The sequence below is a fragment of the Octopus bimaculoides genome, chromosome 3, assembly GCF_001194135.2.
Source record: "Octopus bimaculoides isolate UCB-OBI-ISO-001 chromosome 3, ASM119413v2, whole genome shotgun sequence".
NCBI classification, from domain to species: Eukaryota; Metazoa; Mollusca; class Cephalopoda; order Octopoda; family Octopodidae; genus Octopus; species Octopus bimaculoides.
In genome coordinates this window covers 142,894,522-142,919,267 of record NC_068983.1, presented here as the reverse complement: position 1 = coordinate 142,919,267, position 24,746 = coordinate 142,894,522, and the positions used below count along the sequence as shown (strand labels likewise).

General features: G+C 34.0%; 1 protein-coding gene across 1 annotated transcript in view; it reads right to left on the bottom strand.

The window, feature by feature from the left end:
- Nucleotides 1–24,746, bottom strand: part of LOC106878286 (uncharacterized) — a 132,700-nt gene that overhangs the window by 68,215 nt on the left and 39,739 nt on the right. The window contains exons 8-10 of the mRNA XM_014927463.2: nucleotides 23,411–23,541; nucleotides 21,197–21,238; nucleotides 2,951–3,083 (exon numbers count right to left, since the gene is read on the bottom strand). Coding sequence (XP_014782949.1) covers nucleotides 2,951–3,083; nucleotides 21,197–21,238; nucleotides 23,411–23,541 — 306 coding nt within the window. The remainder of the gene's footprint in view (nucleotides 1–2,950; nucleotides 3,084–21,196; nucleotides 21,239–23,410; nucleotides 23,542–24,746) is intronic.

Sequence of the window (24,746 nt, the reverse complement as noted above, 5' to 3'; positions counted from 1 at the left end):
TATATATATATATATGGGAGAATTTACGAAAAAAACAACAGACGAGGACAGGTGGTGTAAGCAACAAAAGGATGTATTAGTTTAACACTCGGTAATAGAGAAAGTCTTTAACGTTTCGAGCTACGCTCTTCAACAGAAAGAATAAGGAGAAACACAACGAGAAAAACATGGAGAAAAAAATTTTGAATGTTGTGGTCAGCAATCTATCTCATCCCAGTATTTGACTGGCACTTTATTTTATCACACCTGGGAGGATGAAAGGAAAATATAACCTTAGTGGGATTTGAACTCAGAACATAATGAGTCAAAAGAAATATCACTAGGCATTTCATCTGATGCACTAATGATTCTACCAGCACACTACCTTATGTAATAAAACAGTATAATACGAGAACTTTTAAGCATGAAATTTTTTGCTTTTCAGTAGCATTTATGCAATAAAATTATATAATGGAACCTTTAATCTATAGAAAACCCAATGTAAAACCTGCTTAGAAAACACTTTCAATAAACAGAGTACTTATATTGCTTGTACTGATATCTTTCATACTGTTTTTTAGTCACCATTTTTATAATGTTAGAAGCTACAGTTTTCAAGAACATTTGTTTGAAATTTAACTTTCACTACAAGGAGTATATGGTAAAGTAAGCTTTCAATATTATATAAATTGGTAAAATATAAATCTGGTTACTGTCATTACACACACACACACACACACACACACACACACACTATAAACTGAAGAAGAAGTAGATCTCAAATCAAATAATTTCTTACATTGACACAAGACCACACATTTGGGGTAGAAGGAGTATAATCAAATCCAGCATATAACTAGAGGAATGAAAGTGAAGATAACACCAATGCTGTTTAAATTTGGAATTCTTAATATCAAAATTAAATATTGTAATATATATGTAAGTGGCAAGTAGGCAGAGTTGTTGGAGTATCAGATAGAATACTTTGTAACATTCACTCTGGCTCTCCACACTCTGAGTTTAGATCCTGCTAAATTCAACTCTGCCTTTCATCTTTATGAGATCAATAACGAAGTACCAGTCAAGTACTGAGGGTTTATTCTCTCTCTTTCTCTCTCTGGAAGAAATTGACTGTGTACAAACTTGGAGACGAAAGTTCTCCTACACTGAACGAAGCCAAGGAAGAAGGGCTGTTTAGTCTGCTGCTCAATTTCTACCACTCCACCTACTTTCCTCAAATTAAATATTAACATTAGTCAGAAAGAAAAAAAAAGTAAACATAAAAGAGTTGGCTCTTCAAAAGCCAAGATTTGAGAAAATAAAGCTGGAATTAAACATGTACACCTTATTGTTACACCTCATGTCATTTTTCTATCTTTTTCTTACATTGGTTTCAGTAGTTGGGTTGTGACTTTGCTGAGGTACTGCTTTCTAGGGTAAAGTTTATTATATCAATACTTATTATATAAGACCTAGGAAGGATTAAAGTGGATATGGGTGGAATTTGAACTAAAAATAAAAAGGATGTAAACTTGAGCCAGTGCAAGAGTCCTTATATGTTTGCTCAACCTGTTAGAAATAACAGCTTAACTTCCTTCAAACCTCACTATCTTAAAAAAAGGAAGGACATATTACATGATGTAGCCCAATATATACAATGCCTAAAAAAACTGAAAGGTCACAATTGTTATACCTTTGATCAAAGGTATACTCAATTAGAAGACAAACTATGATTTGTGAACAGATTTGTGAATAGAATTAACTGGATCAAATACTGTAATTTCAATCCTCAACAAAAATTAACAGCAAATACAGTCAATATGGAGAAGAACATGAATAGTATTAAGTCAATTAGGGAAAGTTATTTTCTCCCAATTTATTTTTGTGGGGTGGGGGTTAGATTTGTAAGGAACAGGAGGTATGTTTCATATTTATTTGGAAATGTCATGAGCTATCACTGAAGTATGCTGATTAAGTAAGATTTTTGCTAGGATTCTATCAGATTTGTATATCTTAATAAGAAAGAATGAAATAGATCAGAATATATGTTATAAGTAGAAAACTTAAGAGGGAAAATTTTTTTCTTTTTCATTTTCTTTTCTTTTTTCATTAGCCCTCAATTACTTTTAGTTTGTTGTACCATCCAAAAATAGGATAAAAGACAAAATGAAGTGAGAATATGTTTCTTAGAGAAGACAGTTTCCAGATTGTTTGAAAGAAGCAGTAAGTTTGTTGGTTGGATATCGTTGAGGAGTGAAGGAAAGAGATAGAATGGGTCAAAAAATTCATTTTGCCAAGAACTAGAATACAGTTGTGGTGGAATAAGAAAAAACTTTGTTGACTGGTTTTGGGGGTATAAAATCAGTCTTTGTAAAGTTAATAATTTGTTACAGCTGGAAATTTTATATGGAGAGAAAGAAGGGTAGGTATATGCTATATGGATGTAAATATATACAACCTTTTATTTTTTAATGGTAACTTCAAAGAAAGATGCTGTAGATAAGCTGTTGCAAATATGATATGGTATTTATGAATATATGCCTTCATATTCATACATGAATAATTCTTATTCTACCCTGAAAATGTCTATCAGAATATTATATGAGCATACGATTCAATATAGATATAAACATTTGAAATTATGGATTAATATGGAATCTTTTCATTCATAGAAACAATATAGTGAACAGAAGTAAATACCAAAATGTATAAATTGGAATCAAGTTGGTATAAATAAGAAAACATTGGCTGAACCTGTTACAAATTAGTAAAACATCAAATCATAGAAATTAGTTAATTCAGATAATAATTAAATCACTATTAATTAACCTGAAATCATCATTACACATTGTGTTTAAATGTTCTTTCACCCAGTCTTTAAACAATATCAAAAGATCGTTTATGATTGTTTGTAAATCTTGATAAAAAAAAAAATGAAAATACAAACAAAAACATACAAAGTTGTACTTACCCCTGGATGGCACAGTATTGGATTCCAGATTCTCTGCATCTGTTGAGACACCATTCTAGTGTCATTGCACTGAAATACTTTATGACCAAAAAAGTATTATCTTTATTCTTGCGAAAACAACCTAAATAAGTTGCTGAAAGAAATGTCAGAGCCATTTTAATGGTAATTTATTTATCTTTTATGTGTATATATTTATGTGTGTGTGTGTGTGTGTGTGTGTGTGTGTGTGTGTGTGTGTGTGTGTGTGTGTGTGTGTGTGTGTGTGTGTGTGTGTGTGTAAGCTAAAAAAATACATATCTTACTGATAAACCAAAGGATGAAAAAGAGGTTGGGGAAGGTAAAAACAAGTTACAAGTCAGAGAAAGTTACAACTCATATTACTTAGCTACATTCATAACTACAAGTTAGATATCTCCAGTTCAGTAAATTTCACTGATATCAGTACACAAATTTTTTTTTTACATTTGTTCATTAATAATAAAGTTATCTTTTGACATGCATCTTTTAACTATAACCAAATTAGTTTTGAATTATGTTCATATCTTATAGTTTATATTAACGAAGTAGAGATAGTATCAAAGAGATTCTATCTATACTTGAAATTGAACAAAATAATTTATGATTAAATTTACAAGCAAAGGTATATGAAACAGTTTTATAAAGAAACAGAACTTTATTACTGTTTAATGTTTATACTACAAGGAAATGCTGTTTCTTCTTTTGTTAAGTGAATATATTTATTTTACATCTACTTAAAATTTGACATAACAAATATGTTTAAAATTTACAAAATATATTGTATCTGTTTTCAAACATTTTATAAATATTTTAAGAAAATATAATTTCTGAAATCATTATGGGCACGCAAAACATGGAAAAATCAAAACAAGGAAATCTAAGAGAATGCAACAAGGCAGCTGCCCGCTATTATGTTTGCAATTTGCATTACTTGCCTCTTGTGATTGAACTCATTTTAAGAGACATATTTCATTTTGAAATGTAATCATTTTCAAATGTGGACAATAAGTCTCTGAAAAAATTTAATAATTTGTCTAATGAAGAAAAGTCAAAACATGAGAAAATATGGTAAAAGCAACAGCTGAGGAAGAGCAGCTTTAACAGCATAAAAGTATGAAAATAATCAAAATATTTCAAACTTCATACTGGAGCAAGAGAAAGAGTGATTATGTAGCTGTATTACAAAATAAATATATTCTTTCGTTTTCCTGTACTGGCTATTATTTGTATCTAGTGAAAGTGTACAAGTAAGTATCTGATAGATTTGAATAATTTGCCTAATGCTTTTGTAAATGATAGAAGTTTGCTTGGTATTGTTTCAGTGATAAAATCTTTTGTTGACATGTTAATGCCTACTGTTTATCCTGAGTATTATTCACTGCACGTCTACCTGTAGAGAGGGCTTAATATTTTGTGTTCTGTTTAACTGTAGTTTTTTTTATTTTTATGGTGCAACTGTAGGAGACTAGGTTACTATGTGTGTCCTCTTTGAAAGATATTTCATGAAATTGATTCATGTCTAACATGTGTCTAAGTTGCATATAGATGATACCTCTTCAGAAAAAGTTACTGATGAGTGACAGGTAGTATAATCTGAAAGTGTTTGTCATGCTGTATATTTTAAAGAAAATTATTATAGTTGTTGTTGTCATTAGCTTAATGATTAATTTTTGTTAAGAAAGAAGGGAGAGACACAAAAAAAAATTTATGAATTGAAAATAGAATATGGGCAGCAAGAGTTAAAGAATCTGACAAACCTAGTAGTCAATACTGCCAGATCTAAGATGACTAAAAGATAGAGTTTTAGTGAATAAACACTAAATAGCATGACAACTTACAAGAATGGCCATAATTGAGTAGTTTGGCTATTTCTAATCCAATAGATGAAATACTGATAGAGATAGACCATAGGCAGACAAATTTTACCAAAAGCTTTTTGTATCTTAACCCCATGACAATGGTTTTCTTTTTATCAAGTAACTAGGTTGCATTGATGGTAACCATCTCAGCTGAGATCAGTAATTAGGGCATGACAATGGTTCGGTATATATTGACATCAACCACTTTAGTGCAAGTACTATTTATTTACCTAAACTATATCCTTAGGCAGGATGCTCACATGGTATTATTCTTGAATAAGATCACTCAACAGCACAAGCCAGATCAACTTCATGTATTTACAATCATGTGAATTCAAAACTTGACTTGAGTGAAGTAGATTTCAAAACAGGGTACCGCACACAGTGGCATATCACATTGTGAACAATGGTCTCTAGTTTTCTTACATTTCCCTTTTGCTTTACATACTATGCATCTCTTTGAAGCATTTGTCTTCTTGGCGATGAGGGAAACAGTCATGGAAAATGTTCACATCCCTTCACCATGCGGTGAGGAGAGAGTCTGATGTGGAGACATCCACACATTCTGTACTTTGGCAGGTCTGATGCTTCTATCATTTCACGGAACAATAGATTCCTGAATGTCAGTCCATCCCCACACTGCCATGCATCTGCCAAATCAAATGTGAGTTCACGACACACATGTCAACTATATACAAGAAAAGTTTTTTGTACCATTTCACAAATTTTCACACCAACTTGTGTGCTGCCACCAGCTGATCTGAGTGATCAACCCTGCCCATCCCTTCATTGTATGAAACAACTACAATTGGTTTCATTATGGCATAAACATCCGCATCTTGTTTCCTAGTGTCCTTCATGCTTGTAGAATGCATTGGGGATAACATGCAGATGTTTCTCTTGTCACATCACTCTAAAGCGAGAATGCCACTATTGGTTCAATGGTATGCTCTTTCTCCCTTTTGAAGTTTTATCCTGTGAAGATTGAGCAGCATGTTTTTCCTGTGCATCCTCACAGACCCACAGGCATTAGTCCTCCTTGCCTGAAGCTGCAGGAAGAGGTCTGGGCTAGAAAATCAATTGTCTATATAAATATTGTAGCCTTTGTCAGACAAGTTTTCATTCAGCAACAACATGACATCAGTTGACACTAGAGTAGACACTGGAAGATCCAATCTGTCCTGACTAGTGTAGATTTTGTAATTCTACATGTAACCACAGGCTCTGCCAGTTGACTGGCATACTTTATAAACCTTGACTCCAAAGCAGGCATGTTTGGTTAGGTTGTATTGTTTGAATCAAAGCCTTCCCTTGAATTTCCACAAACTCTCGTCCGTACAAATGTCTTGTGTGGTGACATACACCGTTCTGAAATTTTCAGCCACTTCATCAATGATAGGATGTATTTTGTGCAGACTGTCGTCCTGGTTCTCACCTGAGTTGAAATGTAGATTTCAAAGTACCAAAAATCAATCATGTGGCATTGTTTCCTGAAAGAAAGGTGTCAACATGGCTGGATCCCAATTCCAATATGTTGCCAGGGTTGGTTTCTTCATGATGCCCATCAGTATCAGCAGGGCAAGCAGAACTTTGATTTCATCCCCTGTGGGTCTGACATACTGGGGATGGCTTTCAGCATAGTCATTCATTTCATCCGTTATATATTGGAACATTTCATCTGTCAAAAACTCATGGAAGATTTCCAAAGGCAAACTTCCATGTTCAAGGTTTGCCTTAATGCCAGGCGTACCAGTAAACCCATGCTGTTGGATGAAATTGTCTCTCACTCACCACTGCTGCCTACCTGTACCTTTGATTCATTGGAATATCATCATCACTATCGGAATCATCTGACACTGAACTAAGAAAATACTCACTCCCCAAGTCATCATCCAAACCATAAGAAACAACTGGTAAGATGGTGAAGCTTGGTGTAGCTTGGTGCAACGACCGTAAATTCGACAAAACAGGATGCAACAATGAAGTTGACAGAGCCAGAGTGGTAAGACCAGCCTAAATATTTACATGAAACATCTAATCACCTTATCAGTAGATAGGTACTAACTCAAGCAAGCGGTTTTAAGTCAGGCAGCAAATAATTATGTCGACTGATTTAAAGCATATACATTGCATGCATAAATTTACATCAACCATTTTAAGAAGGTTAAGCAATCAAAGCTTCTTTTTCATGCGGTTCAAAGTTGAGAGACGACTGATGTGGTGTAAGATAATAGCTTTTCACTAAAATCTGGTTATATCAAAACTGGTATTATATGCTTAGTTATATCAATACTCTCTCTCTCTAATCACTGTGATTTCTTGAACTTTTTTCCCTCCTAAGTTCAAGAAAATACAGTGGTGAGAAAGAGAAAGTGATATAAAATATTCTAATAACTTAGTATGTAGATATTTTGTGCGTGCGTGTGTGCGTGTGCTAGTGAATGTTGTGTCCCATCATTTTTAAAACCCGAACAAACTTATTATCAAAAAGTAAGTAATGTCAACAGCAATACTTTTATTCGAAGTCAGTTTTAAATCTAAGATACTGGAAATATATATTCAGGAAAATGTATACATAATATGGAAAACAATATTCTTTTCACACAAGGAATAATTAAGATATTTAAAAATATTCTAAGTGTACAAGTAAATAATCTTTACAATATATGCTTAACTACTGATTAAGCATAGAATAAGTTACTCTTCCACTAGAATGAATGGTTGCACCCTAAGCTCCTTAGCTGAATGAAGATTGCCTAGCATGACCTAGATTCCTTTAACATTATAAATAATAAAATCCTACTTAATCCTAATGTAAAAAATAAAGACTTTCTCACCCTTTAATTTATATTAATTGCAGTCTCCTAGATTTTCATTCATTCATTAATTCATTCACTTACTCATGTATGTATGTATGTATGAACACATACACACACATTATATATATATATATATATATATATATATATATATACACACATACATTATATATATATATATGTATACACACACACACACACATATAAGCCAACTATAGAGTTCAAGCTATAAGTAGCAATTGTTGGCAATATAAAAGAAGTGTACAATTTAGACAGCTGACAAGTAATAAATGTAAAATAACCATTAATACCAGACTAGGATTGTCAAACAGTAAATTAGCAGAATAATAATAGAAAAAGAGAAAGAATAGCACCAAAGTCAAGTGAGAACTAGTGATGGGATATGATCTTCAAAAATCACTCCGTGTGACATAAACAGAAATTCTAATTTTTTGGCCTGATTCTTCAATGGAAGGGGAAAAAATGAACAGTTTTGTCTTTACCAAAATGTTTCAATTTTCATCTCTTCATAGCTTACAAACATTCTATTTTATGAACCTTTCTAGCAATATACCATTTGTTTAGTACTACTCCAAGTAGTTTTGACAAATAATGATATAAAAAACTTAAAGGAAGTCAATAAAGAATGTGACACATTAAAGAATATAAAAATACCAAAACTATGAAACTATTTCCATTATACTTCAATGTCAGAAGAATAATTGGTTATACTGTATAGATAACAAACAAAACAGAAGCTATTAAAGAAAACAAAAAAAAAGCATGCTGTGAAATAGAAGTAAGCTCCTGGTGAGTTAAATTAACAACTTAGACTTTATTTCCACTTGGCGCTATACCAATTCACATCAATAATACTCTTGAGAAAAGCCTGAACATCACACAATCTCATTTCACTATAAATCTGGAAATATGTACATAGAGAAAACAATTTTAAATAAGATTTAGTATTACTCACTAGTAGTATATTCCTACTAATACAATTAAAAATTGATTGTATTATTTTAAGTTTAATTAAATTTCAATATAAGATATGTCCAGCAGCATCATTTAATTTAAAGACAAGAGTACATTGATTATTAAATGTTATTTCCATTCAATCAATCACAATTCAAACTAGAAATAAATCAAGAGAAAATTTTTGATTAATCTAAACGTGAAAATTATAATTAATATGGTGCCAGTATTAATAAGCTAGAAAAATCAAAGTAAATTTTGGAACATTGTAGAAAAGAAGTATTTTAATTTTAATATTCACTATTACATTTTACCAGAGTAAGATGAACTAAATAATTACTTGGTTATTTTGCAACAAGTCTCTGCCTCAATTTGAACTCCTGACTGTTTTCTTTGCAATAAGGCTTTTGTAAACACAAGCAGGCTCTTTCAAATTGACAATTGATATCATGAGAAAAACCAATGACATTCAACAGTTACACAACAAACTCATTGACTGACATCAGCAAAAAACCGATGGATCAAAAATTATTGAATACTAATCAGTCTAAGCTAAACACAGCTTAAGAGTAGTGAACAACAGGCAGATGGTCAGGCAGTCAAGATAGACGGGAACGAAGGAGTCACACAGTTGCAGAGAAAGAAACAAACACAAACATACATCACATTAGGCATATTGACAATGTGAATGACGAAATTTATTACTAATCTAAAAATGGCAGGGGACACATGCATTCTTCATCTACACACAATCACACAAACTGTCCCAACTAAATTTCTAATACAAGCACAACATTCTCAATTACTCCTTTAATTTCCTTAGATCCTCAATCTCATAATTACAGGATCAGATCATAATAGTAATCTTACCCCTGCTCCAGTATTTTGTTAATTTCTTTTCTTGGAGCCATTGTGTTCCACTTCCATCTTTAGACAATAAAACAGATCAGAGTTGCAATTAAGAACTGTCCAACTATACAGACTGAAATACATTTTTTGAGCTACAGTGCAGAAGTTGGTTCTTCAACAATTGGTGATCACTATATTGAGAACATCTTCAATGAAACTGGTGACCATCCTTCATCAGGATAGTTGTGAAAAATTTATGAAAGAAAGGACTGATGTACATCTGTTTGCTGATGAAGAATAAAAGAAATGACTACCATCAAAATTGACATAAGATGTTTTGGCTTGTGGAACATGTTTCACATAAAAAGTCATTTATTTCTCTGAAAAGCAGGTATGTCCACTGTCCATTTGCTCAGACATTGTCAGACTGATGATTTGAAATTTAATTGGCTTGGCTTCAATGGTTGTCTGCATCTCCAGTGTCATACAGAAGAATAATTCTACCCAAAGTGTATGAAACCCAATAGTTAAGCATGGTGTGGTATGTTCCCATGCATCATCAGATCAAGGGCATCATGAACACTTAACATAATTTTCTATTCAGAAATTATGGAGAAGTCTATGCTTCCAGAGACCAGGAGTCATTTGGGAAGGTCAGCAATTTCTCAATATAACAATAACACAAAGCATTATATACAGCCAACCTGCACAGTCAAAGAATGCTATGACAATGAGTAACAGAAGCATCAACTTTTGCCAATAAGGACACAAGGACACACTGACATTTTCATGAACCTCTTAGGCTTAAAACCAGTAGAACAGTCAAGATGGGGCAACTGGAAGAAGAGAGGGCTACACCTACACCAGACTCATTTTTTTCTTTTTTTTACTCTGAATGTATAAAAAACAAAGTTGGCCTTCACAGGATTTAAATTAAGAGCACAAAGAGCTTGAACAAATATTGCAACCTATTCAATGTTTTAATAATTCAGCCGCATTGAACTAAATCATAGTGCAGCAATTATAAAGGTATTCATGAAAAAGCAGAAGTCATAATCATCATCATCATCATTTAATGTCCATCTTCCATGCATGCATGGATAGGACGGATGAGAAGAGCTGGCCAGGTAGAATAACTACCCTAGGCTACTGTATCTGTTTTGGCAGGGATTTTACGGCTAGATGCCCTTCCAAACACCAACCACTCGGCAGAATGGACTCAGAGCTTTTTACGTGGCATTAGCACAGGCGAGGTTAGTTTTGACATGATTTTTACAGCTGGATGCCCTTCTAAATGCCAACCACATTAGTGTGGACTGGATGCTTTTAACATGGCACCAGCACTGGCAGGGTAAGCAAGTAACTCACAAAACAAGGAATTATGAGAGGGGCAAGGGTATTTGAGAAGGGGAACTTGTGTCAGAGGACGAAAGGTTAGAATGTGACAAAGAGACAGAAGCAGATGTCTTGCCACAACAGAGGAGGTGATTCAGTAGTAGAAGATGAAAGGTTAGAGTGTGACAGAGAAATAGAGAGACAGAAATAGGTGTCTCACTATAGAGAAGGTACATAGTTACCCAGTGAGAGAGAGAGAGGGGGGGGTACAAGAAAGAGGCCAGAAACAAGTGTGCTGATGTAAAGGAGATACTTGGTTCAATAGTCAGAGAATAGAAATTAAAATTCAGTGAATTACATGATTATATAGTCAGAAAATGGGAAGAATTATTAGATAAGAGATAAAACTTAGTTTCAATCTCATGTAGATGTCATTCCATTTTGAGAAATTTCAGAAACTCAACCAAGCATTAAATCCACATTTTATTCTTCTCAAACTTTAGCTTACATTGCATCTTGTTAAAAAAATAACATGCTTTAAATGTTCTTAAATTAAATGGTATTCGTTTTTGTAGTGTTATTGATGCGGTCCCTTGCATGACACTATTTAAAATGTTTATGCTTAAGTTTGTATTATTTAAAAGAAAAAAAAGATTTTCTGCTCATGTACAGTTTGATTCATAAGTGGTTAGATAAAGACAAATAATTAGCATTTGACCATCAGAATACTACTCTTGTTTTTAAATTATGTGATGCCACTATAGATAAAAGGCCTTGCTACAATTCAAAATTAGAAAGTTAAAACACTAAATTGATAATAATTTATCCCTTTGGGACTCACTGTTGTTATTACATTTTTTCTAGCTAAACAGCTGGAAATAGATAGATAAGAGTTTTGTTCAAGAACACAGTACCGCAAATGAACATGAGAAACTGCAATTTCTTATATTCATCAATTAATTATTAAATATGTATAAAACTAAAATACAAAACCAATTCTGTTATTAAATTTTGAAGTAATTGTTTATGGAAACTCTTTTCACCAAGAATCAACAAGCTGACTTAGGTTGCTTGTATTCTTGGCAAAAATAGGGCAGCCACAATATTAAATATTCCCGTCCTCTATAAAATAGGATCCTGAATTTGATCAAAGGAAACTAATATTTTTTTTCACTGATTTTCAATTTTTAATTTCAATTCACTTGCGTATTTTTTTTTTGTACCCTTGGCTAACATATGAATGTCAGAACATCCATAGAAATGTTATGGTTTGTACCTAAATATAAAATCAACTTCAGTAATTAATTGTGTTGCTTTGTTTCCATCACAAACTCATTATGTCAATTGATTAAGAACAAAGGCTCCAATAATAGCTTATTATAAATAGATTAAGGACAAGTTAACTAAGACATTTAGATTAGCACAACACTAAGATAATGATTTTTAGATATTAATCTAATCAAGATATAAACAACTGTAAACAAATATTTGCAATACAATCTTAATTTACCTATCACTAAATCAAAATAAAATTATGCCTAGTGTACTACCAAGGACATCAAGCTAATGAAATATCCTCTACATTTTATTTACTTTCATGCACATTTTATGTTCTCATATTTACACAGCATTTGGTTTAAAAGATCTGAATATGTATTGATGTTCAATCCTAGTTCCTGTCACTTAAAAAAAAAATTAAAACTAAAAAAATTCTAAGGTTTCTATTTTAGCATTGTTGCTGTGCTCTAATCCTGTCAAAGCTCCCTATGACACTATCAAGATAAAGAAGCTGCAGGAAAAGAAAAAAAAAAGAAGAAAAAAAAACAAGGCTTAACTCCATATTAAAAATGTATGTTATTACCCACTTCTGTCACTGCAGAAAGTAGTTTTAGAGCTATGAAGCATGTTTCTTGCCTTTTCTTTTGCATTTTAAATATAAGTTGTGAGAATAAGAAAAGGCTGGGCAAAGTTCAGAGAGCTCCTACCTCTACTGGCAACAAAGGGCCTTTCTCTCAGAGTGAAAGGCAGATTGTATGGCACTTGTGTGCGAACAGCTATGCTGCATACCAGTGAAACATGGGCTGTGACAGCCGAGGACATGCGTAAGCTTGAAAGAAATGAAGCCAGTATACTTTGCTGGATGTGCAATGTCAGTGTGCATGTTCGACAGAGTGTAAACATCTTGAGAGAAAAGATAGGCATAAGAGGCATCAGATGTGGTGTGCAAGAGAGACAACTGTACTATTATGGTTATATGATGCATATGGACGAGGACAGCTGTGTAAAGAAGTGCCAATCTCTAACTGTGGAGGGAACCTGTGGTAGAAGTAGACCTAGGAAGACATGGGATGAGGTGGTGAAGCATGATCTTCAAACTTTGGGCTTCACAGTGGCAATGACTGGTGTCTGAGATCTTTGGCAATATGCTATGCTTAAGAAGACCCGTCAAGCCAAGTGAAATTGTAGTCATGGCTGATGTTGGTGTCACGTAACTGGCACCCAATGCCAATGGTACATAAAAAGCACCTTTCAAGTGTTGGGCCTCATAGAGGCAAAGTAGCTGAGCTCCTTTTGAGTGTTGGACCTCATGGAGGCAATGACCTTTGGCCTTATGTTGTGCTTCAGAAGAAGACCCGTCAAGCTGAGCTAAATCACAGTTGTAGCAGATACTGGTGTCATGCAAATAGCACCCATGCCAGTGGTACGTAAAAGCACCCAATACACACTCACAGTGGTTGGCTTTAGGAAGGGCATCCAGCCATAGAAACCATGCCAAATCAGCCTTCTATTTTGCCAGCCCTGGTCAAACTTTCCAACCCATGCCATCATGGACAACAGACATTAAATGATGATGATGATGATGATGAAAATTATGAAGACAACAGCAAATAAATTCCAGTTAAAATTCAAGGATTTTGATAAAAAAGAAAGAAAGAAAGAAAGTAGACAGATATAGAGAAGTGCCCGGCTCTGATACCTTTTTTCTCTACCTGTTATTAATACTCATGCTATTATCACTTCTATAAATCTGAGTCGGTGTGTTTGAATAAGACTTTATAAAAAAAAACATAGATGTAGTAAATTTTCATAAGTATTGAAATATATTACTGAAAATCATGCAAATGGGTTGTAGTCCTGGTAAACAAATGGCAAGAGTTGGAGTGAAAAAGCTATTTTACCTTGCAGAGCTATTCCTGCAGATGGCAATCTGACTTGATGAAACTGTATCAGGGGTTAAAGAAATCAAGCATCTCCACCACTATAGTTTGGAATAGAAACCTAAAGAAGAGCGATTAGTACTTCATTAGCTTGTGATATGTCACCCATTCGGTGACAAATCCTGGGTTGATGCTGATTTCACTAGAATGTTACTAGAGAAAGTAACACTGCAGGTTACATCTCAAATGAAAGACTTGTAACCTTGGGACGGGAAAATCAGGATGCAGTCCAGTTACTGTTCCTGCAATCTAATTCCACCAGCCCCAGTTTATGATATTAAATAGATGAAAGAGAACTCCATATGTTTAGTACAGCAATCCATCATAAGTGACATTTAACTAATATCCTCAGCTAGATAGAATGAGGCACATAAAATTAAGTTATACATTGAATTAGAATTCAAGACCTTTGAGATGAAAATCTTAAAAATGCATTTTGCCTACTCTCTCTTTTGTCCCTCACACTTGTTCACATATATTAGAATTTTTTTACTGCACTCATTTGTGAATAACAGCACTTTTAGATGTAGGGTTCCATCAGGCTAATCAGTAGTTCACTGCAGTAGGTTTGATAGATTCAAGTATAAAATTCTATATAAGAACATCATCATCATCATCATCATTGTCATTTAACGTCTGCTTTCCATGCTGGCATGGGTTGGACAATTTGACTGAAGACTGGTGAACCAGATGGCTGCACCAGGCTCTAATCTGATCTGGCAGAGTTTCTACAGCTTGATGCCTTTCCTAACGCCAACCACTCCGAGAGTGTAGTGGGTGCTTTTATGTGCCACCGGCACGAGGGCCAGTTAGGCAGTACTGGCAATAGCCATGCTCAAATGGTGTTTTTTACGTGCCACCTGCCAATCCAGTGGCACTGGCAATAACCTCACTTGAATATTTTTTCATGTGCCACCAGCACAAGTACCAGTAAAGCAACGCTGGTAATGATCACGCTCGAATGGTGCTTTTTATGTGCCACTGGCAAGGTAGCCAGTCAGCTGCTCTGGCAATGATCACGCTCGGATGGTGCTCTTAGCTCTCCACTAGCATGGAGGCCAGTCATCGAATTTGATTTTGATTTCACTTGCCTCAACAGGTCTTTGCAAGCAGAGTTTATTGTCCAATGAAGGAAAGTATGCATAAGTGGGCTGGTTACACTCCTGGCATTGGCCACAGGTTATGGTCTCACTTGGCTTGCCAGGTCTTCTCAAGCACAGCATATTTCCAAAGGTCTCAGTCACAAGTCATTGCCTCGCTGAGGCCAAATGTTTGAAGGTCGTGCTTCACCACCTCATCCCAGGTCTTCCTGGTCTACCTCTTCCACAGGTTCCCTCAACTGCTAGGGTGTGGTACTTTTTTACACAGCTATTCTCATCCATTCTCACCACATGACTATACCAGCGTAGTCATCTCTCTTGCACACCACATCTGATGCTTCTTAGGTCCAACTTTTCTCTCAAGGTACTTACACTCTATCGAGTATGCACACTGACATTACACATCCAGCGGAGCATACTGGCTTCATTCCATGCAAGCTTACGCTTGTCCTCAGCAGTCATGGCTCATGTTTCACTACCATGTAGCATGGCTGTTCGTACACATGTGCCATACAGTCTACCTTTTACTCTGAGCAAGAAGCCCTTTGTCACCAGCAGAGGTAAGCGCTCTCTAAACTTTTCCCAGGCTATTCTTATTCTAGCAGCTACACTTTCAGTGCACCCACCCCTGCTACTGACTTGGTCACCTAGGTAACAGAAGCTATCGACTACTTCTAGTTTTTTCTCTCTGGAATGTGACAGAAGTTGTTCTCTGCACATTTGCAGTGTTTATTGCTCCTGAGCATCTGCCACACACAAAAACTATCTTCCCAGTTAGCCTTTTTTTGATATTGCTGCACCTCTTATGTGTCCATAGCTTACACTGGGTACATCTTATAGGGTTTCTACCTATGCCTTTTCTACAGATCAAGCAGGGTGGAGGTTTTCCTGAAAGTATGATTTCTAAAATAAGAACAGGCTAGAGAAACCACAGAGAGATGTTAGCCCTTTTGCTGTCAGAGGTTTCTCTCTCACAGAGAAAGGCAGAGGTAAGATGCTTGCAGATTAACAGTAATGCTACACGGTAGTGTGACATGGGGCCCTGAATGCTGAGGACATGTGAAGACTAGCTTGTTTTTTCTTTTTTCGAACATATGAGAATACTAACATATTCAACAGCATGGGTTCCTGTTCACTTTCTCAACTCCTTGTATATACAGTGGGTATAGTTTATCCGTTTCCTTGAATTTGCATATTAAAGAAATGTTGTCTAGATGAAAGACTAGTGTGTCCAAAACTACAAAACTATGTCTGTCAAATCATTAAACTGACACATGTGGGCCATGTCCCATTGCCACTTAGTAGTGCACTTATGACAGGATTGCAGTTAGTACATCCACAATATTGGCCTGATATAACAAAATCTATGCCAATATCAGTGGATGCAACAAACCCACAACTGATGCTGTTCTACAAGCAGGCCATCCAATTACATATGCATGTGTCATTTATTCAGACTGAGTAAATATGAAGTTATATATAAAAAAATAAAAAAACAATTAAACAGTGGTAATTTTTGATGCTGAGCACTTTCACATGTATGTGTATAGTATGTCATTCTTAGAGGAGACAGATCATAGATCATTGGAACATCCTGAATAAACCCATTTACAAGGTTTCTGAGGTTGCAGAAAATGATGTATACTTTGTCATTCTTAGGAGATATTATAATTGCACTTTAAAATATGTAAAGGAGAAAAAAAAATGAAAATTGGTGATATACTTAGTTGTACAACGTAAAACCAGTTTCTTACTCATGGGACAGGTTATCTGATCTATGAAATTGATTTGTTGCCAGCACTTCTTCTAAGTGATGTAAAAGTTGCTGAACTAGAAACTGAGACTGCTAATGATAGTCAACTGATTGAATTAGCACAAGTTCTAGAACTAGGCTAACATGAAAAACACTATCTATAACTAGATGCTACAGGGAGTTTCTGGTACAGAAAAGATGGGTTAACATGTCCAGCGTATACTATCCAAAGGTCTCAAAATTAATGTTCCATGGGCAGTAAAACTACAAATACACACTATACACACAATCACATTCAGATTACTTATTATGCCTAAATAAAACAAGAGGATTACTGTATTGACCTAGAATGTGAGCAAATATCACAGAACTGGTTGGCAAATTTGATACCTTTATGCAGCACCATTATTTGGTAGACAGAAACCGAAAGAAGCCCATTGTGTGTGTATATGTATATATATATATATATATATATATATATATATATATATATATATATATATATATATGTGTGTGTGTGTGTATGTATGTATGTATGTATGTATGTATATATTTGTGTGTTTGTGTTTGTCTCCCAACCATCGCCTGACAACTGATGTTGATGTGTCTATGTCCCTGTAACTTAGCAGTTTGGCAAAAGAGACCAATACAATAAGTACTAGGCTTACAAAGAATAAAGGGGCAATTTGTTTGACTAAAGATGGTGCTCCAACATGGCCACAGTCAAATGACTGAAATAAGTAAAAGAATAAAAATTTCATATTTTGTGGACATTAAATGGCTATACAAAAATTATTTAAATTCCAGATTTATTAAAAATGAAACAGTGTTATAAAGACCCCAAAAAAATTATTTGTACATACTTGCAACAACTTTTAGGACAAATATTTCATAAAGCCCAAATAAGGAATAATTGATCAAAAGAAGTAAAATACAATATAAGATGAGTTTCATAAAAGAAAATTAATCAGGTTTGAAGAATCTAAGTTTAGTTTGAAAAAAATTTAAGTCACAAAAATACTGGCACAGATACTTGAAAGAATTCCTATTTTATAAGACAAATCTTACTCCAACTTCTATCACTAGAAGTTTTTTTTACCATCTTCAAGGAACTATTACTCAAGAACAATAATTTATTTAATAGAATTCATGAATAAAAAGTATTAAAGTTGATACAATATACTGCATGAAACTATGGAAAAATAAAAAAATAAAATAGTAAATGCTAAGTTATTTATTACCTTAGTATGTCTTTTCTATGTATGGGATAAGATATTCATTCATGGACTATTTGAAGTTTATAAGCTTTTTCAATGATCAAATAACAGTTAACTTTTTAAACAAACAAAAACAATTGGATAGCAACCGTCTTTTGATCTATATGTTTGGATGGTTGATAATGTGGAAGGGAAGCAACAGAGTAAAAGTATGCCTTTTAATAGAATTAATATTAGTGATAGCACCAACTGAAGTTGAAGAAGAGGGGTAAAATGAGAAAAGGAGAAAGGGTCAGAGAAATATTTTTAGTACTCAGATATTGATTATCATTTCTTTTATGATGATAGAATAGTTGAATGAAAGGAAACTATTATTAATTTATTTTCATCAAAAAAATGCATGGTTGCAGTTCCATGCTCTATATCAAAAGATAAAAACAAATGAATTTCAATTAAAAAACAAAATAATAATAAACAATAGCAATATTAGATGTCCCACCATGCTTGTATATCTAAAATATAAAAAAATAAATTAATGAATATATGGTCAAAAAATTTGGTACAAAGATATATGATAATATTTATTTAACCAAGGGTTGTAGATTGGCAGAATCAGTAAGTAGGGCAGTAGACAAAAATGCTTTACAATATTTAGTAAATGTTTTATGTTCTGAGTTCAAATCTTAATGAAGTCAATAAAATAGATTCAAGATTTAATAAAACAGATTACCAGACTTGATCTAATTGACCAATGCTCCTCCAAAAATTTGTGGTCATTTCTTTGTTAGAAATGTATTCACCCAAGTAGTTTTGTGTACAGAATTAGATCTTAAACAACAAAACTAAAGGAAAAATATGGAAGAGAATTCCTTACATTGTTCTCTCTTTCTCTCTCTAATATATAATCATTATTATGATCATCAATAAACATCTGTCTTCCATACTGGCATGGACTGGATGGTTCAGCAGGCTCCGATGAGCCAGAGGACAGCATTGAGCTCCAATATCTGCTTTGGCATGGTTTGTATTGCTGGATACCCTTCATAATGCCAACCACTTTATAGAGTATACTAGGTGCTTTTTCACAACACAGCACTAGTAAAGTCACCAGGTCATTTGCAAGACAAGATACCTCAACTGAGTTGGAGTACAGAATTGATGGAGGTGGCTTTGTGCTAGGTTTTGAGAGACTAAAGTATGATAATGGGACATAAACAGGTGTCTTAATGTAGAGGAGATATATGGCTATCCTAGCCGGAAAGGAAGAAAGGATCGTAGTAGTGAAGTGTCAGGGTGTACCCTAAAGGTACAAGAAAGTAGATATGAAAGAGAATAGGGACAGGTGGATATAAAAGGGAACAGGGACAGAGGATCAACAAAAGGTAGATAAATACATTTGCAAGAATGTAAAAGGGGAGTGACAGATGGTTAGAGATGGGGATAAACGTGATTGCAGAGAATAGTGAACATGGGTGGAAGCATGGTCAATTTAAATCTTAGTTTAGAGATAAGACAAAGGAAAATAGAAGTGGGTCAGAAAAGGTAATGGAGTCAGTATATAAAGGAGGTAAGTAGAGAGCAACAGTATAGTAAAACCATAGATAAATAAGAAACAGAGAGATTATGTGAAGAATAGGTGAGTGAGAAAAAGAAGAACAGAGTCAGAGGTATGTAAGGGTAGATATGGTGAGTGACAAAAGTGGGAGATGGCCATCAATGGCAAGGGAATGGGGCATTAAGGGATGGTATTGGGAATAGAGGACAAGTGACAAAAGAAGGTGGTTCCAAGAACGATAACTAGTAGCATAAGAGGACGAAAAATGTGCAGTTCTGCTCTCATATAATTACAGCAGCTGAGTAAATAGCACTATAGTTAGATGAGTGATGGAGAGGTAGGTAGTAGGAAGATGAGTTGGGGGGAAGGACTCACTGGGGCATATTACATGTGGGGAAGGGGGGAGAAGCTTAGATTTTAAATGATCTGCTTTTAGGTCCTAATGTTTTGCTGAGATGGCCAAGCCTTCTTGAGCACAGCAAATCACCAACCATTCTGGTCCTTTGTCATCACTTCTGTGAGGCTCAACAACATGAGGTTGTGCGTGCGCGCGCGTGTGTGTGTGTGTGTGTGTGCATTTATACACACACACACACACAAAACTAACACACTTTCAAAATTAATGTCTTGAGAGTTAATATAGGCTTTTATGTACATTTTTGCAAGTGAGGGAAGAGGTAACACTTATTTTTCTCTTAGTAGAAAGAACTTCCCCACTTCTTGTTTTTCTTCCTACACAAAACATCTAAGGCTTCCAATGAGCCATGCAAAGAGTTAATATAATTCATTTCACTGCAGAGAAGTTAATTTATTATTTATCCATTTTACTTATCTGAATACAAGTTTTGAATAATAATTTTTATTTCTTCTTCTTGCCAAGAAAACAAATTAAATATGACTGGAAAACAACTTTCATGTAAACTAACTCAAAACTATATGAGCTTAAAGTTAAGAGAAATAATTATTTTCATTATTGAAAAAAGTTAACATAAAAATGATAAAAAATGATGGTGATAAATCCTTTCTTTTAATATTTAATATTGAAAGAATAAAAATAAGTTCCTAAAAGGCTCGATAGTGAACACACTTATATTTGAAAAGTTAATTTAATACTAAAGTTTATATGCCAACAGAATGTGGCAGTCCTATAAAGGACGATGTTGCTGTTGTTTTAGCCCCAGGAAACATCTTTTCCAGCTGGCTATCAACACACAGTTTAAAATCTAGCTCAGTAATTTAAAACAAGGTGTTTTTCTCTATAATTTAATACTTTATTGTTTTAATTGAATTCAGTTTTGTTTAAAAAGAATAATACTTATTCTTTTTTAGACACAAAACTTTATGTAAAATGGAAAGTAGAAACAGTAATATTCATGTCTTTCCCAAGAGTATTAGTAGTGCAAATCAATTAAACTGTCTTTAATCAATAATCAAAACTCTTGTTTCATAACAATAATCATAAAATTTCATAACAAACAAAACATGAAAGTAAATAATAATTGAGTGAGTAAACTTTTTCCCAGTAGAAAATATTTTGCTGATACATACTATTTCTATCCCAAACTGGAATCCTTGTTGGTTTTTCAATTTCTGTAATAAATTAATACATTTGTTTTAATATCTTCACATTTAACATTTTTAAGTATTTTAATTCCTCTACATATGGCAACAGTTTTGCTTTAAAAGACATTGTTAATATAAAATAAATGGATGTAAATGATTTGTTCTGTGACGATTTCATAATGTGAAGCAACTGCTCAGTTTGCTAACTGAAGTGTGACATCAGAATACTATTCACTCAAAAAAACTATAAGTGTGGATTATCTTGAGTTTAAAAAATAATGTTTTGAGCCAGTGAAAATAAACAATTACATTTAGTTGGATTTGTAGTGAAATGAAAAATGTTATGTGTATGTTTTTATCAATACAATTTTCAAAGGAAGCAAATTTTTGTCATTATCAAGTAGCGCATATCAAATTTCTCAGTTAAATGCAAAGGAACAAATCTCATATCCAACACACTGGAGATTTAATGTGTCAGCAGTCTGTGACAACATTATACACTATCAAAAAGTGATTGGCATTGTTGAGCATGATGTGACAATTTTTTCTTCATAGTTTAAATTGCTTCTCAGATTGATGAGTTTGATACAATTGATGTTCACCTTGAACATTTTCAGATTAATGCTGGTAATGAAAGTATGGACATGGACGAAATTCTAGAGGCTGACATCTATTCTGAATAGGAAGGATTCTATGAAGTTCTTAGTTTGATATCTGCTAAATAAGAACACAATGAGAATGATAGTAGAGACACGTGAGTCAAGTGGGCCTACTTTGAGAGAGTATACTATTAATTCAGAAAAGCAGAGCTTATTGGAAAAATGAAGGAAGAGATAAAGAGTGGTAATGCATGGCTGTTAGTCAATCATTGTCAATCAGTTTTATTTTCTTTTGAACTGGCTTAGGGTGCAATAAGTGTGTGTCATCAGCACCATTCTGTACATGTGTTCAATAATTTCTGTGTAGGTCTTACTTGAACCTTGTCCGTATTTGAGCTATATCCAGAAAATTGTTTACTTCATAAGTTTCTCCATTAATCTCTAAAATGTATGAATTAATAAGGTTTTATGAATGGAATAGGTTTTTTTACAGTTTAATGAACTTCCTGCTGCCAACCTTCAAAAATGGAAGATGTGTCATTTTGATGTGTTTCTTATTTAAACAAACAAAAAATTTTATAAACTACAATTGGTTACTAAACTGTAATTCCAAGTGCCATTCAGTTCAATATCCAATGTTAAATTGCTCCTTCCATTTCCTTATTTACTCAACTTCAAAAAGACAGAAAACTAATCTGTTATGCACAGAATCTGAAATATAGAATGATAGATCCTGAACCTAATACCCAGTAGGTATCAATTCTAATATTCTGACTTCAGCATCAACTTGATGTCCAATGATATTTAAAATATCCAGTCTATCAAATCACATCTTATTTCTTTTACATTAGCATCAAGCACTACATCTAATGATGAATGGCATTAACAAGTGCTAAACGACAGGTTAATAACTCAAAAGATATGAAAAGAGCTGCACTGAATCCATTGCAAAGACAAGAGGAACTCAATGAATCAATCCAACAAGCAACAACTATCTACCAATCAAAAGTACACTGTAAGCAATCAACATGTTATTTAACTGGCAAATATATCATTAGCTAGAGCAGAACTTAAATCCTCCTATAGACAAATGCTGTGATACACTGACATTCCTCTTAACATACTTTGAAAACTGGGAGGATCCTCAAAATACTGAAAACCTTTCTTTTACATAGCAGGGAATAAAAGAAAATGTGGCAGATTGTGGGAAGGTGGGGTAAACAGACCAAAGGAAAGGTAATAAGGAAAAGACAAAAACACTGAGGTTTTGAGAATGTGGATATTAAAATAACAAAGAAGGATATGACAATATAGTACAAATCATTCCTAAAGAAAATATCCAACTCTCAACACAGAATATATTTTTGAAGCATTCTTTACATTAAATTTTAGTATAGAATTATTTTATGTTATTGTATTATTATTTTTAATTATAAAGACTTTTTTAGAATATAAAACTAAAGAATTTGTACCAAGTCTCATCTTTCTTTTTATATTTGATTCTCTGGCTCTGTGTGTGTGTATGTATATATGTGTGTATATGCATGTGTGCGTATATTATGATAGGGACACTTCAGAATCAAATAGAAAAATACCTTACTTGTTCTGTAAACCTGAATGTGATGAAAACCACCACAATGTTGTTTCAAATTTCCAGCACAGCGCAGAGAACAGTGTTTATCAGAAGTTGGATTCGTTTTTATAGTGTTATTTCCACACAGACAATAGAATCTAAAAAGTAGAGTAATTTTTTTTTTTGTTTTGCTTGTTTGTTTTATTCATAATAACTGGCAGAAAAATTGGACTGAATTAAAAATAAATAAATGTTCTAAGAATGTTTATACTAAAATAACAAAGTAAAGTTTTTGTTCACCAGAAAGAATTACAAAATTTTATCTAAATATTAGAAATAAAGATTGACATCAAAACTGCTAGCCATAACATAGGGAGTAATTTGATAAATTCCAATATTTAGTTAATTTACAATCACATATAAACCATGAAAAACTAACTTCAAAAAAGCACATCAAGAAAACAAATACACAGAGTAAAAGATAAATAAAAAACAAAAATTACTATGAAAGAAAATTATGTGAACTTAGGGAAAACTTGACAAGATTAATTATTTTCTCAAGAGTTAGGCACACAGTTTAGGTAACTAAACTGAGACCATTTTTAAAATGTATTATCCTGATAAATATCATTAAGAGCTAATATTTTGCATACCATCATTGTCCAGTGTTTTAAATCCAGGTTTTGTCTCCATTAACGGAGGTAGCCAGATCTACCTCAATGCCATAGCAACCACCCTCACAACATCTCGCCATCTTGCCCTGTTTTGGGTGTCCTCCCTTCTCAAGCCAACCCTCCCAATCTCCTCCTCCACCTGTCCCCGCCATGTTTTCCTCGGTCTACCTCGCTTTTGCAGTCCATTTACCTCAAACTTAAGCACCCTCCACAGAACATTCTCCTCGTCCCTCCTCAATACACGCCCATACCACTGCACTCCATTTGCCCTTGCCAGTCATTCCACCAACCCCAGCATCCCCATCAAGTCCTCAGTTCTCTTATCAAACAGCTTCACCTCACATTTCTTTCACCATTGCTCTCTTGGCCCTTCTCAAAATTGCCATCTCTCATTTCCCTCAGACACCATGTCTCACTTCCATACAGCACTGCAGCTCTCATGCAACTCCTATAGACCCTTCCTTTCATCTTCAATGAGAACCTTTTGCCACATAACAACGCTCCACATTCCCTGAACTTCACCCAGCCAAGTCTCACTCTTGCTGTCACAACTGTTTCATATCCACCCTATCTCCCAAATAACAAAACCCTCTCTCTGTTTCCACCTCGTCACATAGTGTTTCCACTGGTTCTGCCAGCCCTCCAGCTCCTTTCTCACATCTTCCACAAACAAACTCTCTTGCCAGTCT